General features: G+C 38.1%; 1 protein-coding gene and 1 long non-coding RNA gene across 6 annotated transcripts in view; one reads left to right on the top strand and one right to left on the bottom strand.

The window, feature by feature from the left end:
- LOC118905194 overlaps window positions 1–2,748 on the bottom strand; it is a 122,971-nt gene extending 120,223 nt beyond the window's left edge. Inside the window, exon 1 of the long non-coding RNA XR_005022180.1 lies at window positions 2,697–2,748. This is a non-coding gene — a long non-coding RNA (uncharacterized LOC118905194). The remainder of the gene's footprint in view (window positions 1–2,696) is intronic.
- Window positions 2,749–3,006: 258 nt separating this feature from the next.
- Window positions 3,007–17,290, top strand: part of EPHA7 (EPH receptor A7) — a 164,136-nt gene continuing 149,852 nt past the window's right edge. For all 5 annotated transcript variants that reach the window (XM_036871775.1, XM_036871776.1, XM_036871777.1 and 2 more), the window contains exons 1-3: window positions 3,007–3,318; window positions 7,654–7,718; window positions 11,307–11,976. In XM_036871775.1, coding sequence (XP_036727670.1) covers window positions 3,222–3,318; window positions 7,654–7,718; window positions 11,307–11,976 — 832 coding nt within the window. In that variant the 5' untranslated portion in view covers window positions 3,007–3,221. The remainder of the gene's footprint in view (window positions 3,319–7,653; window positions 7,719–11,306; window positions 11,977–17,290) is intronic.

Genomic DNA, 17,290 nt, shown 5'->3' on the forward strand with positions numbered 1-17,290 from the left:
TTTATTTTCATATATGTACAGTTATGTGTGACTATTAGTAATTAGATAGATAAAAATAACATGGTGCATAAATATTGGGCATGTCTTCTTTGCATCTGAAAATAGGCATTTTTCATCCTTCTGCTATACAATTATGATAGATGTTTCAAAAGAGGGTCTATAAATGGTAATATTAAAGTTTTGGTCTCTTTTTTTCCATTTATTTAAAATTACCTAAATATAAGTTGGGTATTAAATCAACTGCATTTCACAATGAATACATAAAAATGAAAAAACAGCTTTTAAATTTTCTGCTTTGGCTCACACATGTTGGTTATATATACACCATTTGGTATTGTTCAGGAAAATGATTTCTAATTCATTTTATATACACACATACATTTACTTTTCTAAAATTTGCCTTAGAGATAATATGCACAAATCATAGATAAGAAGCTAAAATAAACCATTTTAAAAATGATATAAAGAAATTACCTATTAAAAGTTATTTTAAAATATGAAAGTTTTGTGAACTGATTATTTTTCATTTCAGTGGCTTCACGTACAAAGAGGTTTACATGCTTTGCTGTTAGTCAAATACAGTCTAATGCCAATTTATATATTATATTTATATATTAAACTGTATACTATATAATACAGTATAATAAACATTCTTTTCTTGACTAGGTCATTCACTTTTTATTTAAATTCCATGACTTCTTCATCACTATACCTAGATACAAAAGAAAGAAGAAAAGGTTGGTAAACCTAAAAATGAGTATCACTGTGTAACTCTGCAGGAAAAACTGTCAGCAGTCTGGCACGTGTGCATTTAATGTGAAGCCTCTTGTCTCTAAAAATAAAAGCGAAGCTGAACATGCCCCTCTGATAGAGAGGGGACACAGTAAGGGGACTCCTTATACCACCTACTCTCATCAGAGTGAAGGATGTTACTTCTTTCGTTTCCTGGTTTAATGGAAAGGTATTTGTATTCACATCACTGAGTATTAATCATTGAATAGATGAAAGGAATATTTTAAACTTTAAAGGCTACCTTGGTGTCATTCTAAGAAGTGGGGATGAGACCCTGGGGAAAGTGCTGAAATCCTGGAGAATTATTTTAACTACTCGAAGTGGTTTAATATCTGTGAGTATGTGAGATTAACAGTTTTATTGCCTATGAGTGGGGATCTATATTTTTAATTCTAATGTTTCACCTTACAATTTTTACTCCTTAAAGCATCTGTTTGTGTCAATACTGCTTGATCTCTGTAACAAGTGCACTCTACATCTTTTTGTCTATTTTCAAGGTTAATCTATTAAGCAGTTTACATTTTCTATGAATCCTCTAAAGGGCACTTAAGATGCTTTTAGATATAATTTCTAAAATACTTAATAGCGGTAATGGCTAGGAACAAGTAACATTTAAGAAATAAACTACAGACCCAAAGAGAGGTTAGAGGGGAAGGAAATCTCATTTCTCTCTTCTTCGTAATTGCATTAGGCAAGTAAAAACTACAAGAGACAATTTTCCATAAGATAAAAATTTTAAAATCTGGGGATCTGTCATCTCTTTGCTATAAATACCAGAAACAACTCAATTTACATTTCCAAATAGAAAAGTTAGGAAAAGTTTGGAGTCTTAGGCAAAGTCAAACTTTTTGTCTCTCATAAATAGAGGCAAATCGTGAATGACAGATTTTTTTTTTTAAGGGAAGAAATATAGGACAGGAAGAAAATAAAGCTCGTCTTTGACATGTGATCAAGTTACTCTGCTTGACCTTTGAACTTGATGATTTGGCAATTAAGGTTTTTAAGTTCTTCCTCTTATTGTACTACCCACATCTTGAATTGCAAAGTGTCAGAAACTGCCTAACGATAAAGGGATTCCTGTAGGCAGTCGTCCTCAATATTTAGTTAGACGAAATCAACTGTCGATACTAGTAACACTTTTTATTCTTAGCTTGCCTTTGAAAGATAATTATTGAATAATTATTTGAAAAGTACTCAATATTTGCGAAAGAGGTCTTGATTTTAATTTAATTTTAATTAACTTAATGCATGGTAGCATTCTTTAAAATTAAATGTAATTTATGCAGCGAAATGGAAAACGATCAAAGTGTGGCAATTCCAGGAAAATCTCAGAAAATGATAAACATGTAGGAAAAACGATACGGAACCTTCAGAAGTTTCTCTTAATGTGCTACTTCGTCCAACCAACTATCGTTAAATGATAGGGCGGGAGTGAGAGGGCACATAAGACAAAAGACTTCCTTTCTCCACTCCCTTTTCCTCTGGTTCTTTTGCCAGAGCTTGTTTCAAACTCTTGGAAACATTGTTTGAACATAATACATTTGGTTACTTTTATTCTTCCAGGGATTGTGCTGGGTGGTGCCTAGAGCTAACTGCCTTTGGAGTAACAGAAAAAGAGAAGTAGTAACCCTTCAAGAAAGAAAAAGAACAAAGTTACCCGACCCGCGGAGGTTGTGACAACAACAAAAAAAAGTAAAAGGCACTTTACTTAAAGGCACAGCTCATTTCACTGTCCCGGCTCCGTGCTTGGTAGCTGAGAGATGGCTTGCATCCCCTCTGGTTTCTAAAGATCGCGAGGAGCACCGCTATAAACACGACTGTAAATTGGGAGCGTTATTTTAGGATTGATTCTGCTCCACGAAAGCTGCGGTTGCTAAAAGCAAAGCTCCCACAGCAGCACGCACCTCGGTTGCCCTCCACGTCCTCCTTCTCCGAGCATCCAGCGCCAGCCCGGAGCTCAAAACCTGGAGGGAATCCTGGACCCGCAACCTGACTCCGCTGGCCACCGATTGGCCCACGCCCCGAACCCCGCCCCCAAGGCCGGGGCGGCCGTTTCGCCGGGACCCGCCCCCAAGCCCTGGGAATCGCCGCCTGGGAGGCCGGCTGCGCCTGCCACTCAGCCCGAGTGGCGGAGGCTCTCGGCTCGGAGCCCCGCCCCCCTCCCCCCTAATTGATATTATTGGAGTGTGGAGCAAGCGGCCGGTCTGCAGTCGGAGACTTGCAGGCAGCAAACACTGTGCGGACCAAAGGAGGAGAAAATTTTTTTTAAAAGCTAAACGTGGAGCAGCCAGCCGTAGATCGAGAAGGGGAATCGATGCGTGGAGCGCAATAATTTTTGTTTTTTAAAAAAACCCCACATACTCCGGAGCAAACAGCATTTAAAAAGCTGCGACTCAACTGAAACCTAAGATAAAACCTGTTCATGCACCATGGTTTTTCAAACTCGGCACCCTTCATGGATTATTTTATGCTACATCTGGCTGCTCCGCTTTGCACACACCGGGGAAGCGCAGGCTGCAAAGGAAGGTAAGGTGATGGGAAAGCAAAGTTTGTTCTGACATTTATTTAGCTGTCTACCTGCAAGAGCCGGCTGGTCCGCGGGGTTGCCGGCCGCGCCTCCGGCGCCGGGCGACCCTCCCCCGCCGGCTCCCCGCCCCCTCAACGTTCGGGCCGCTCCTGGCGGGCGGGCGGCAAGCGGGCTGCTCCGAGACGCTTGCAGCCCCGCGCCCGGGGCCGTTCGCCCGACGGGAACGGGATTTCTGGCGCAGACTGTACAGAGGGCGTGAGCAGCAACGCAGGGCGGGGGGCGAAGGTGTGGGAACGGCCGGCAAGCTCATTCTCCGGGACCCCGGGCGGGTCAGATCTCTTCCTCTAGCCCTCTCCTCTTCCTCCTCTCGCCGTTCGTCTCCCTGGGAGTAAGCTGCGGCCGGAGTTGGTTGGAGACTGGGGAGTGCAGCCTCTAGTATCCTGACCAGCCTGCTGGCGAGCGGCTAGAGTCCGGAGCCTTTCTAGAGGCGCCGTGACTTGGGTGAACTCCGAACGCTCGGGTTACTAATGAAGTGCTCACTGCGTTCGAGGAGCCGGCGCGGGCCTGCGGCTGGCGCTCGGCCGCCTGCACGGAACAATAACGCGGCGGAGGTGAAGCAGCGGGCGGCGCGCGCTCCGCGCCCCGCGGGCCGGAGACATCTCCATTCAGCGCGCGCCGCGCGGGTCCCGGCGGCCGCAGGGACAGCGGCAGCCCAGCGGGCTCGGCGGGGCCGGGGAGGCAGGGGACGGGCTGGGGCAGTGCAACTGACCACGAGATGCCTCCCGGGCGACCAGAGGCCCCCAAACCTCTGCCCCACAGTCCGGCAGTTAAGGAGTACGAGTGGTCTAACCTTGAAAAAGACCTGGACCCCGAGGGCTAGCTCTGGTTGACAAGAGCCAGGATTCATTTGGGCAGCCAGATACGCCTGTATATGGCTATTCCCCCCCCCCCCCGCCCCTTCTCCTTTGAACCATTGACAGAAAGTAAAATACCTTTCGGTGCCTGTAGTTGGAGCTGGGGAAAAATAAATCCTGTCAATGGAAACGTCTTGCTTCTGAGCAGTGTCACAATCTACCCACCCTCCTCCGTATCTTGCAGGCTGTAAGTCTAAGGTTGATTTCCCAATATTTAAAAGCAGACTACTAATAATTACTTGTTCCTAAAGTGTGGAGGATGGAGAAATCTGTTATCAGATTTAGGTCATGGTGGTCGGGAGTGGATACTCGCTTCATCTATCCCTGAAAACTTAGTGATTTAGTGCTGCTTTTTAAAATTCTCTTCGTGGACCCTTCTTCGGTCACTCAAAACACCCTCTCCCACAGCCAAACGCCATAGTCTACTCCTTGATCCAGCCTGACCTTCTGACCCCAGTTTCCACATCTGCAACCTGTGTTGATGCTGAACCCATTCAGAGAAAACCTTAACTTCCAGCTGTCGGTTTCGCGTTTGCAGGTGAACCCACATCTGATAGAAACACACAGCCATACACACCAAAGCCCACACTTCTACTCGCATGACATTAGCTATTAGGGACATTGAATCCTGGAAACTTGTATTGATGCCCCTGGAATAGCGGGACCCGAGGAAAAGTTTGCACCGCCGGGGCGAAACCCCGCGCGCGAGCTCGCACAGACCCCGGCTGGAGTTTGAGCTATAAATAACTGCATCACTAGGGGGAGAGGTTCCTGCAGTCAGAATGGCTTGCTCGCCCGCGTTCCTCTTCTGGGTGCGAAATACGTGGAGAGGATTCTGATTCTAGGAGGCCGAATTCTTTACGTGCAGAAGTGAGCTGTTTAAAAGGTGGGCGGGGGTGAGGAATGCGCTCCGCTTCTCGGTGGCAACGCACCCGGCGCGCCGCGGTGGCCCAGGGCTGCCGTTCTGGAAGCGAGCAAGCCCCGAGGCGGCGCCGCGGCACCCAGGGGCAAGAGCCGGGAAGCGCCTGGAACAGGTGCCTGGCTCTCCGGAGCAGATAGGGGTAGTTACAGGAAGAAGGGGGGCCCCCCTTTCTCCCTTTTTCCCGCACACGTTCTATCGGGGAGGTCAGTTCCGGCTACTGGGAGCGCGCGTGTAAGTCAGTCTGACGTTTGGAGGCGAAGTGCAGCCGCTGTTTTTCCTTTCGTTAATGCCGTCGCCGCGCTCCCTCTGAGGAGACGCTTCCCGATAGCCTCTCTCCTCCCCCCGGTTCCTTCTGGAGCTAGGGCGCCACCGGCTCTCTGGAGTGCCCAAGTCTGGCGGAGGTGTAATGGATGCTTCGGCCGGCGGGCGCGCCAGTCTGGCAGCCCCCTCTCCGCCCCGCCCCGCCGACGGCCCCGCCCCGGCTCCAGCCGCTGCCCGCGCATCTCCGGGCTGGCTTGGCCCGGCGCGACCCGCATCTCGCTCCTCGCCCTCGCCCCCACCCCCTGCATCCCCCACCCCGGCCCGTGAGGCAGAGCGCAGAGTCCCCGAACCCCGGCCCGTGTGACCTGGGTCCTGGTTGGCCGCCGGGCTACGCCTCTGCGGGCGCGAAGGGAGGCTGGCGCTCGGTGCTCTGAGAGGGAAGGCAAGAGCGCGCACTTGCGGGCTGGTCCAGAGAGCGGACGGCGGAAGGGAGACACGCTGAATCGTTCAAGCTGGTTAAACGCTCACGGGCCGGTTTCCCTTTTGTTTTATTTGTTCATTTGTTTCTCTCTTAACTTGTTTGCCATCACCGCCCCGCCGGGGTCCCTGGTTCCCACCCCAGGCTGTGCTGAGGGGTAACGGAAAAGGAGTAAACAATCATCACAGTGTTTAATTCACCCTCAAAAACGACCCAAGAAAGTTTCCTGGGTTTAAAATTCACTTGTCTCTTGTCACTGCGGAAGACCGAAAAAATAATAATAAGTAATCTCAAAAGGAAAGTACCTGGAACCCATGTTGTTTGTCCACGTTGAGGACAAAAACAAAATAAACTTTAAAAGTTACTTAATGTAAATTCAGTAATCTAAACATTTATGGCTGTTCCTAGTTAGAAGTACAACTTGGTATTTTAAAAGTGTGGCTTTGAAATTATAATTATTATTTGAAAGGGAGTCAAGTGTTTGTAACCAAGGTTGTGCTGTCATGGTCTCCCTGAGAGTCTTAAGTATAAAACATTTTGGGAAAAAAGTGTTTCTATATCCATTTTCAGTTATAGGGAATAACCTTGACTAGCTTGAAGGAGTTGAACACATAATCAACTGTTTCTTTTCTTAGCGTAACAAATTTCGTTACCTTTAAAAACACATTTTTTCCCTCTGTTGGTCATTGAAGTTTATTTAAGCATGTATTTAATTTAAGTTCAAATTTTTACATTTTGCTGAGGATGATGGTAAGCGTATTTACATACTTGAAAATGTATTCACCATTATTTCTGGACAAATTGATACATTTGCTAAAATGCTATAGAATCATAGAAATATTTTTAAAGAATACAAACTCATGTAGCTCTGCAACCGTTTTGAGCAAAGAGTGAATGCTTTAGAAGGGGAATCGTCCTAAAAAGCAATAAAATATATTAAATTGGAAGTATGGTATATATTAATGTATGATATTTGCGTGCATTATCTTATATTAATACCATCAGGAGCATTAATTACATTTATATAAATATTAAGTGTATTATGCTTTATGGTAGCATGAAAGCAGAATACAACTGTTTTATAAAAGTCAAGTCAAAGTTTAAATATTCCATTTTGAGAATTACGTACTGCTTTGAAATACTGGGAAATTTTAAAAATAGACATATTGAAAACAAATGTTTGACTAACCCAATAATATATCTTGTAAGTGATAGGCAATTTATTTTTCTCATGATAACATTGCTTAATATAGTTTTTAATTGTATTCATTTTGGCTTAAGAGAAGACACTGTGTGTGGAAAGTTTAAAAAAAAAATAAGCTCCAATTCTCAAAAGGCACTAGGAAGTACTTTTGGAAGAATAGTACAAATTAATGACTGGCTGAGGAGTAATAGGGAAGTATGCTTTATTATGTTAATGTTATTATATTTGACAAAGCTTAGAGCACTCAGTGGTTTACAAAATTCTTTACAACATATTATTACTATAGAATCAGTATACTTCACATGAGTTTTTTAGTTAATTTTAATATTTTAATTAAAAACTATAATGCTAGTGTTTTAATATCTTTTTTCCCCTAAGAAAGTGGAATGTATTTGTAAGAGGTAGGTATACATTTCATCATTCATTAACGTAAATAACTCTTTATTTTAAATCATAAAATGGTAATTATTTTAAAAATTAGATCAACTTTAATAACTTTTACAAACATGTTTTCATTTTTCATCTGACATTTAGAAATGCAACTTTCTTTTTCAGTACTACTGCTGGATTCTAAAGCACAACAAACAGAGCTGGAATGGATTTCCTCTCCACCCAATGGGGTAAGGGCTTCTCCTGATAAAATATCAACCATTATTTTTTTTAAGTAAGAAATAAAACCTTTTCCTCCTCCCCCAGTGGAATTATTCACATTCTTCATATTGAAACTGTTTTGATCTCAAATATCTTGTTCAATATTTTGTTGTGCTTATAATGAGGCATTGAGTTCTTTGGGTAGACAAGGTATATTTAGAACATTGGAAAATGGATAAAAAATGAGCTCTTATTGTGAGTGGGACCATACCTCAGGTTCCAGGCTATAACTGTTAACTAATTACAGAGAACATGCTTTTCAGGAACTCACCTAAACCTCTTTAGTTGCTTTATACTTCCTTAGTATCATCACCAGGTAGGTTGTATGTAGTTCTTTAAAACAGTAGTTCTTTAAAACTGTTTTCCTCTTTTGAAAAACGTTTTAGCATCATTCAACATATACTTGAAAAGGTAACTAAAAATATAATATGCTCAATATTTTAACATAAAACTTGCTCTAAAATATGATTTGGATTTTCTGAAATTTATATGTTGTGCTATCTGTTGTTATTAATCAGAAGTGATGGCAGAGTATGCACATATCAGAGTAAAAATCTGTTACCATAAATGAGTGAAAGCCGTCCAATAAAATTCTATGAAAATATAAGTAGATTCTAAAAAAATTCTGACCGTATGTTTCATATATCTGAAAAGATATATTACTTACTTAAGTTTAGTTCAGTGTCTATGTCTTCACGTCTTATTTTAATTGTGAGACAGGACACATCCTTCATCCCTGACTAAGGAAGGGGGCTCCAAGAAAGGTAAACGTACCCCATCGTTACTTAAGTTAATCTTCGGTACAATAAAAAGTCTGGAGTCAAAGAGCATGAAGTATAAGTGAGGATATAAAAAGTGTAAGAAACTTTGCAAAGACAAGAATGAAAGTCTGAAAGGGATTTTTGAGTATAAGAACATCATAAAATCAATATGTTATAAGCTAGAAGTTAAAGAATGCAAAATGTGAACAATGCAAATCTGTTTAAAGTATTTAGGTTTTTTATTAAATTAATATTTGAGAGACGCTTAAGGTCATATTGCAGCTATCTGTATTGGTCAGACAAAGCTATAAAAAATGACAAATATTTACAGATTAAATATAAAAAGTATGCTGAGTTTGAAGTATGAATGTCATACTTTTCTTGAAAGTGGAGTAGTTTCCATGAGTAAAATAATATACACTATAGGAAGACATTCGCAATAAAAAATGAAGCACCTTTCTTGCCAATGACAGATGTGACCCGTTTTCCACCATCCATCAATTAAAACAAATAGAGATACAGCATGGTTTTTAATCTCTAAGGGGAAGTAAACTGATATATTATTGTAATATTTCATCCATGTAATCCATAAAATGATGAATTATGACTGTCTATGTTATCTTGGACTGAAATGGACATTTTATCAGTCCAAAGTATCTTGAGTTAACCGTTAACCCTACATATCTTTAGGAATCAACAGATGATATTAGAAAATGACGACTGACAATATATTCCATATATGAAATGGATTGGCTTACATGTGGTTAAATATCTAACTGGAAATAAAATGTTATTAAGATATAAGTGTCTAGAAATAACTTTATAAGCATACTATAAAAGCATGCTAGCCGAATTAAGACTTCTTTCCCAATGGTGTTGTTTGTAGAAATCACTGAGGTCTCTTAGAAAGTGAGATAATAAAACAAAAGTTACATTAAATGCATTTATTTCATCTCACTCTTTGTTATTTATGCAACAGTTATCTTGAAGCTTTCCCCACAGGAGTAAATTTTTAATTAAACATTAAAATTAACTGAGTTTCATTGGTAGTAAAATTGATTTTTCATACATTGAACAAAATAATATAATTGTTCTTGGAACTATAAAAAGGAATTCTTGAGATATATTCCTTTCTAATAATTAGCCCTCGTTTCTCGTAACTAGGGAATTGTTCAAAAGAGCGCATTTATCCTTGGAGCTTTTCATTTTTTGGTAGATGGCTACTACTAGTTTTACTTATTTTAATAATTTCAACCTAATTACGAGACTAAAATCTGCTTGTCCAAATGGAGGAATTTGGTTATATTTGGCTAAGGGCCATTCAAGCAAATTATAAGCAACTAACTGAAACAGGAAACTATGCACTCCATCAACTAGTCACAAACTCCAGTTGTGTTGAGTAAAAGCTGAACATGATAATCAGTTGTTTGCTGCATTTGAGGACCTTTGATGATATGTATAATAAAATTGTAGCAAATATATAATATGTCATCATAAGAAATTTCTGAATTACAGTATATTACTAATTTGTCTGTCTTGTTAGTTTTCTAAGAACTACTTTTAAAGTTAGATATTAATATTTCACAGAGCATGTAAGTAAATTGATTTTTCTGATCGAGTTTTACAAATAAAACTCATTACCACATGCTTATTACTTTATTTTCCCACCTGCTTTTCTTGAAACGATAGTTTAAATATTTCATGCTATGTGACTGGATTAGAATACTAATATAATTTTATATTTGGCATTTCCTATTGGGGAAATGAATACAAGTAGGTGACAATTTCACTATTAAGGTATCATAAATACAAACTTGGAAATTTTGTAATAATGGTAAGAAGAGACATAACTGTTATCTTAGGTTTTTAGGTGAAATGAATTTATTAACTAATGAGCAATATAGATAGATTATACAAGACTTAATCTTTAAATTGTTGCAAATTTGGCTAAGCTTATTGTTTTCCTTTTTTGTGAAAATATATGAGTTTGCTGTAGTGTACATTATATCAGCATATGAATGGACATTTTTAACTATCTGATATTTTTCCTGTCAGAAAGCTTATTACTGAAATATGATCCAGCATGCTGATTTGCCATGTACATTTGTTTGTCTGCTGAAAGCAACTTATTTATAAAGATATATCACACTTTTATAACTACTTATTTATAGTTATGTGGCATTATGGATAGCATTATATATAACACTGCAATAAATAAATAACTCTGTAAAATGTTCCTCCCTTATATCTCATTTTGCAAAGATCATAAGATTTAGCATTATGAATATCAACATGTTGTGGAATGCTTTTACATTTCAGAGTACTTTTGGCATTTTCTTCCCTGTGTTTTTAGGTACTCTCTAAGTTTAACATCAACACTTAAAATGTCAACGGAGTTATCAAGAACTTTGCCATGTATCTGTATGTATATGCATTAAATGGTAATTTAAGTAATTTTGTTATGTGCTTTAGTCTATAAAAATCCCAAGCTCAGTGGAGACATTGGCATAAGCAAACATGTAAAAAGCAACACTAATACACCAGCAAACAGATATCAAGCAAAATGAAAGATTTATTGTATGCATAAACAACACAAGCAACGAAAATGATGTTCTGGCACCAGGATGAAGCGGAACTGAGACTCTGTTCTAAAGGTTACAGTGTTCGTCAGGGTAGGAATTCACCTAGGTCTTTCAAAGATATGCATTTGTGCTACACTAAAGAGTCCTCATGCACTTGCAAAAGCCAAATGTTATTTTTTGCTGAATGACTGATGACCTTTTCTAAATTTTACAGTGGGAAGAAATTAGTGGTTTGGATGAGAACTATACCCCGATCCGAACATACCAGGTGTGCCAGGTTATGGAGCCCAACCAAAACAACTGGCTGCGGACTAACTGGATTTCGAAAGGCAACGCACAAAGGATTTTTGTAGAACTGAAATTCACCCTGAGGGATTGTAACAGTCTTCCTGGAGTCCTGGGAACTTGCAAGGAAACCTTTAATTTGTACTATTATGAAACAGACTACGACACTGGCAGGAATATAAGAGAAAACCTCTATGTAAAAATAGACACCATTGCTGCAGATGAAAGTTTTACCCAAGGTGACCTTGGTGAAAGAAAGATGAAGCTTAACACTGAGGTGAGAGAGATTGGACCTTTGTCCAAAAAGGGATTCTATCTTGCCTTTCAGGATGTAGGGGCTTGCATAGCTTTGGTTTCGGTCAAAGTGTACTACAAGAAGTGCTGGTCCATTATTGAGAACTTAGCTGTCTTTCCAGATACAGTGACTGGTTCAGAATTTTCCTCTTTAGTCGAGGTCCGAGGGACATGTGTCAGCAGTGCAGAGGAAGAGGCGGAAAACTCCCCCAGGATGCACTGCAGTGCAGAAGGAGAATGGTTAGTGCCCATTGGAAAATGTATCTGCAAAGCAGGCTACCAGCAAAAAGGGGACACTTGTGAACGTAAGTAATGTGTGCTATTAAAATTTCACTTTGCACTTTCTTCTATATCAGAGATTTTAAGTAATAATGACTATTAAGTAATAATGACTATTTGAACAAGTGAGTCTGCTGTGTACCAGCAGCCCAATTGAGTAGATCTTAAGCAAAGTCACTATTAAACTTATCAATGATTCCCCATAGTGATATCTGCACTAAGGATTCAGTAAATATTGCAGTAAATATCGGCGATAATAATATTTGTTACTAAAATTTAATTGGCCCTATGCTTGACATAGAAGACAACAGTTGCACATTGGGCTACGAGATTTAAGAGAGAAGATTGGGCAGAGTGAGGTGAGATTAATCAGGATTTAATGATGTGTGATTCCTCCTGTCTTGAAACCCATATCGTCTGGCCTTGTGGATAACAGGAAAAGGAGGTTAAGGGGTCTGCTAACAAGAGTTCTACTAATAGGCAAGACACATGCAAATAGATTTACAAACTTTTAGAATTATTTTTTATAAGTACTAAAACTTTGATTCAAAAATCATCAAATTTCCCTTGCTAACTTTCTAAGGTTGCTTCTGCCAAAGCCGTATTTCTTTCCTGGACTAAATAATAAAAGGAGTATTTCTCTGATAAGTCACATTATAGGTAGACCACAATTTTGTGGAAGTGGGCCAAAGTAAGTTTTAGTTATCAGAATACATCAGCTGGAAGTTTTCTGTTTGTTTTGAAACAATAATAGCATATGAATTAGTGAACCTTTTCCTTTGTATAGTAAAACTGGATTTTCTCTTACATAGCTTTATGTGGTCATAATAATTGGCCAGTATTTTTCTATTTAAAACTATGTCACAGGGACCTTCAAAATTAATAGATATTTTTCTGTTTGTGGATATCCTGAAAATATAATAAGGTTATATTACTTATGTCTCTTATAACTTAGAAAACATAATATATTCCCCAAAATAACTTTCATGTATTCTTTGTACCCCTAAGCCAGCTGCATAATTTTAATATTTGTACATCCTAGTTAATTTAGAGGGAATTGTAGCTAACAGTGATTATTGTAACTAAATGTTTTTGCTAATTTACTATGTGCAGATACTCTTCTGTGTGCTTTACACATACGAGTTCTTTTAATAGATAGGTAACATTATCATCTCTATTTTACAGAAAATAAAATGGGGCTGTCAAGGGTAAGTTGCTGATTGCAATTACTTTAGTAAGTAATATTTGTCCTATCTTAGATTCAAGCTCAGGGTGTTCTGATTCCAGAGCCGGGACGTTAGCAACAGTGTTGCCCTGGTTTCCATCAGAAAGCAAGGAGAATCCTGGCAAATATTATTCTGTTTCATTGCTGAACTTAAATGCCTTGGTCCTAGTAGTTTGTTATGTAAATCACATTACTTCCCCATAAAATTCTCATTCTAGTAGAACATTTCAAGAAATAATTTAACAAATATTTAGATCTGTGTTGTCTAATAAGGTAGCTGGTGGCCACATGTGGCTCTGAGGTTCTAAAAAGTGGCGATTCTAAATTGATATGTGCTGCAAGTATGAATTACGTACTGAATTTCAAAGGCTTAGTACAAAAAAAAATGTGACAAACATCATTAGTAATTTTCTATGTTACTTAGATATTGAAAGAATCATACATTAGATATATTTGGTTAAATAAAATATAATATTACAATTATTTCAACTGTTTCTTTTTACTCTTTTCTGATGTGGCTACTAGAAATTTAAGAATTACGTATGTGGCTCACATTATATTTCTACTGCACACATTATTTAGGTAGAGTAACTGAGCAAATATATTTTTTCTGTCCTGGTTGAAGAGTTAAATACTTCATGTGGATGGTTGCTAGCATATAAAATGCCTATGACCCAGCACTCAATTATCATTCCTGCCATAGCTGACATTGTAAAGAGAACTCTGAGCTAAACAAATAGAGATGCTATAGGTTCTGGTCCCGTTGACCAGTTTAGCAGCCTCCTTTGACACTCCCTTAAGGAATCAAACCTGTCTACCCACTGTCCTCTTCCCCCTTCCTTCACTAGTATTTCTTAACAAGTAGAACATCCTGCATGTTCCACATGTGTGGAAATTAAAAACTGATGGAGATTTATCACTACTAATAGGCAGAATGCTATTCCACTTGGTAAGTATAGAAATATTCTTTTTTTTTTTTCTTAATTTATTTATTTATTTTTATTTTTGACTGTGTTGAGTCTTCGTTTCTGTGCGAGGGCTTTCTCCAGTCGTGGCAAGCGGGGGCAACTCTTCATCGCGGTGCGCGGGCCTCTCACTATCGCGGCCTCTCTTGTTGCGGAGCACAGGCTCCAGACGCGCAGGCTCAGTAATTGTGGCTCACGGGCCCAGTTGATCCGCGGCATGTGGGATCTTCCCAGACCAGGGCTCGAACCCGTGTCCCCTGCATTGGCAGGCAGACTCTCAACCACTGCACCACCAGGGAAGCCCCAGAAATATTCTTAATGAACTAATTAATTCAATGAAAAGGAATGTTTTTATTGACTGGAAATGTTTTTATTGACAAGTACTTGAAAAATGATGGTAGATTCAACAAAAACTATTATAAGAACATTTTAACAACACACTATTACACTTCAGCTGTGAAAGCAGCCGGTTTCAGTAGTATGGAGATTTTGATTGATGTGAAAGTGGAATTTTAAATGTTTGCACAATTAAAAATGGGACACATAAAAATACATAAAAATGCATATAAAAGGCCTTATCCACAAGGCCTTTAGACAATTAAATTTGTCTAAAAAGAAACTAGGAAATAACATTAAAAGTCCTGCTCTTTTAAGGTTTAAAAAATTTTAAAGCAAATTATAGTCTCTTTTGTTTCATTTTGTGGATTTAACTCAATTGATTTCTACATTTACTTGTTAAGAAAAACAAACAGGAACTGTTTGAGTTCTACACTTCTGAGTATAGAATTTAGTAAGAAAAGCCGTCTCTAACTGCAGTAAAGAGATATATTTACCATGACGACTCCAATTTCTTCCAAATGAACAAAATCATCTCATTAAATGTGGTACTATTAAGATTATTCACATTCATTTATTTTGGTTTCAAGAATTGGAACCACATTTGAGTACCAAAATTATTGTCGCCTGCAAACTGCACCAAGGTACTTAAAAATGAAGTAAAATTAGTTCACTGTCATCTACTTTAATCTGCATTGGAATAGGTAGAATTAGGTATTAATAGTGAGAGTTCATTAAAAACATGTGATTAAAGGACTCAAGATGCCTCCTTATGGTTCAGCCGAAAAAGGATGTGCACACTAATTCAGGTAAATTGTCTATCGTGTAACGTTCTTAATTTTTAACCTTAGTGATGTTGACAAAGGAATTAAATACCTTATGCTTAACTGTGGCACTATGTTCATTTGCAAAAACACTTCCCTCCTGGGCATAATTCCAACGCATTGCTGTGAGAGTACTTGCCTCTGGAGTGAGTCCAGGCCTGCCTTTATAAGTATTTCTCCTGTTTCCTTTCAGTGATCCTGTTAAGAGTTTGAAAATAAATTCCAGTCCCATATAGAGGAAAACTAAAAGTGTTTGGGAGAGGATGCTAGTAAGCCCTTAGCCAAATGATGGTGGTTAGCTACTTAAAGGCAAGTTTATCTGGGCACTTTCTAGAATGGCAGCCCATTGTGATGTGTGTTAAAGTATAGTTTGAAATACGAACAACTGTGAAAACTGAACACAGTTTTGATCAGTTGATGGAAAAGCTTTTACTTCTTTGTGATTTTGGAAAAAAATAACTCAATTTTGAAAACCACATGTTTGTCAAATCTAATATATGGAGAACTTGTCTAATTTTTTAATATAGTGATTTAAAGAAAACATCTCTTTACAGTCATTTAAAAATATAATTCCAGATAGCATGCTTCGATTGTCAAACAGTCCTTTTGAAAATATTTAGCATATCAGTTACATCACAACTTCTATGCACAGTAACCAATATATTTAGATAAAAAGTGTAGTCATTTTAAAAAATTGAGAGCAGATTTTAGTTTACATATATAAATATTTTTAGAAGACTAATAAATCATATTCTGAAATATAATTTGAAATTTTTAGAACTTTTGTACAATTTTATTCCATTTTAAAAGTAGAATAGTATTTCTCAAAGTGTGGAACTCGGTATTATAACTTGGATTTGTATAAGTAGGTTGTAGTTTACACTGAAAAATTATGTTCATTTTTTCTCATTTAATCCTTACCATACCGCTACGAGGTAGAAAGTATTATTTTTTCTTTCTTTGAACTTAGGAAGAAACTGAAGCTCAGGGATATTAATAAGTAGCAAAATTGGATGAGAATCCAGGATCCTGTTTATCATTTCAAGTCTTTTTTCCCCACTGCACCACACTACTCCCTAAAATTTGTCCTGAACTTCAACCAGTGGATTTTAGTTACTGAAGAACTGATGAAACTTTATTCTAAGTAGGGTGACCATAAGTCTAGTTTGCTGGGGATAATTGTTTTACTTATTACGCTGTGTCTTTTTGCTTTCAAAAGTGTTCTGATTTGGATGATAGAATATATGGTCAACCTAATTGTAAAAAATCCAAGGATGTAATGCAGTTTACATGCACATACATCAGAACATAGAGATGTGAGCTGCTTGCATTATTTATATTGCTTAATTTTAATTTTCTGAGTTAAAGATTTAGTAATTTTTTTGATGATTTCATGTAAAGGGGAACTCAAATAATCATAGACTTCTAGTTTTTATTATAAGGAATTTCCCTAATAGTTTCTTCTTAATATTTTCTATTATCAAGTTAGCAGATATATCGTTACTTTAATAATGTAAAACTTACAGACATATAACGTATGTTATATGTTACTTCAATAATTAAAACATTCAACTTAATAGCATTAATAATATTGAAATCTGTGTTTGTTGATTAGATTTTTGAAAACCATGTGTTTTTTTCACAGAAAAGAAACATGTAATTTGTACCATTACTTTTCATGATAACAAATGAGTTTTTGTGATACATAGTATTTATAATCAAATATATACAGAAATGTAAGGTACACTATAGGGTTAATAGCTCAGATGCTGGAGTCACAGAGTTTTTAAATTCTGGCTCAACAACATACCAGGTGCATAAACTAGGACAATCTCTCTAAGCCTTAGTTTCCTTAAGTATAAAATGGGGCTAATAAAAATAGTACCTCCCTCATATAGAGTTCTTGTCAGAAGTGAATGAAATAATGCATGTAGAAACCCTAAGAATAGTATCTGGGACATAGCAAATAATCAGTGAATGCTTGCTATTA

The sequence above is a fragment of the Balaenoptera musculus genome, chromosome 12, assembly GCF_009873245.2.
Source record: "Balaenoptera musculus isolate JJ_BM4_2016_0621 chromosome 12, mBalMus1.pri.v3, whole genome shotgun sequence".
Classification (NCBI taxonomy): Eukaryota; Metazoa; Chordata; class Mammalia; order Artiodactyla; family Balaenopteridae; genus Balaenoptera; species Balaenoptera musculus.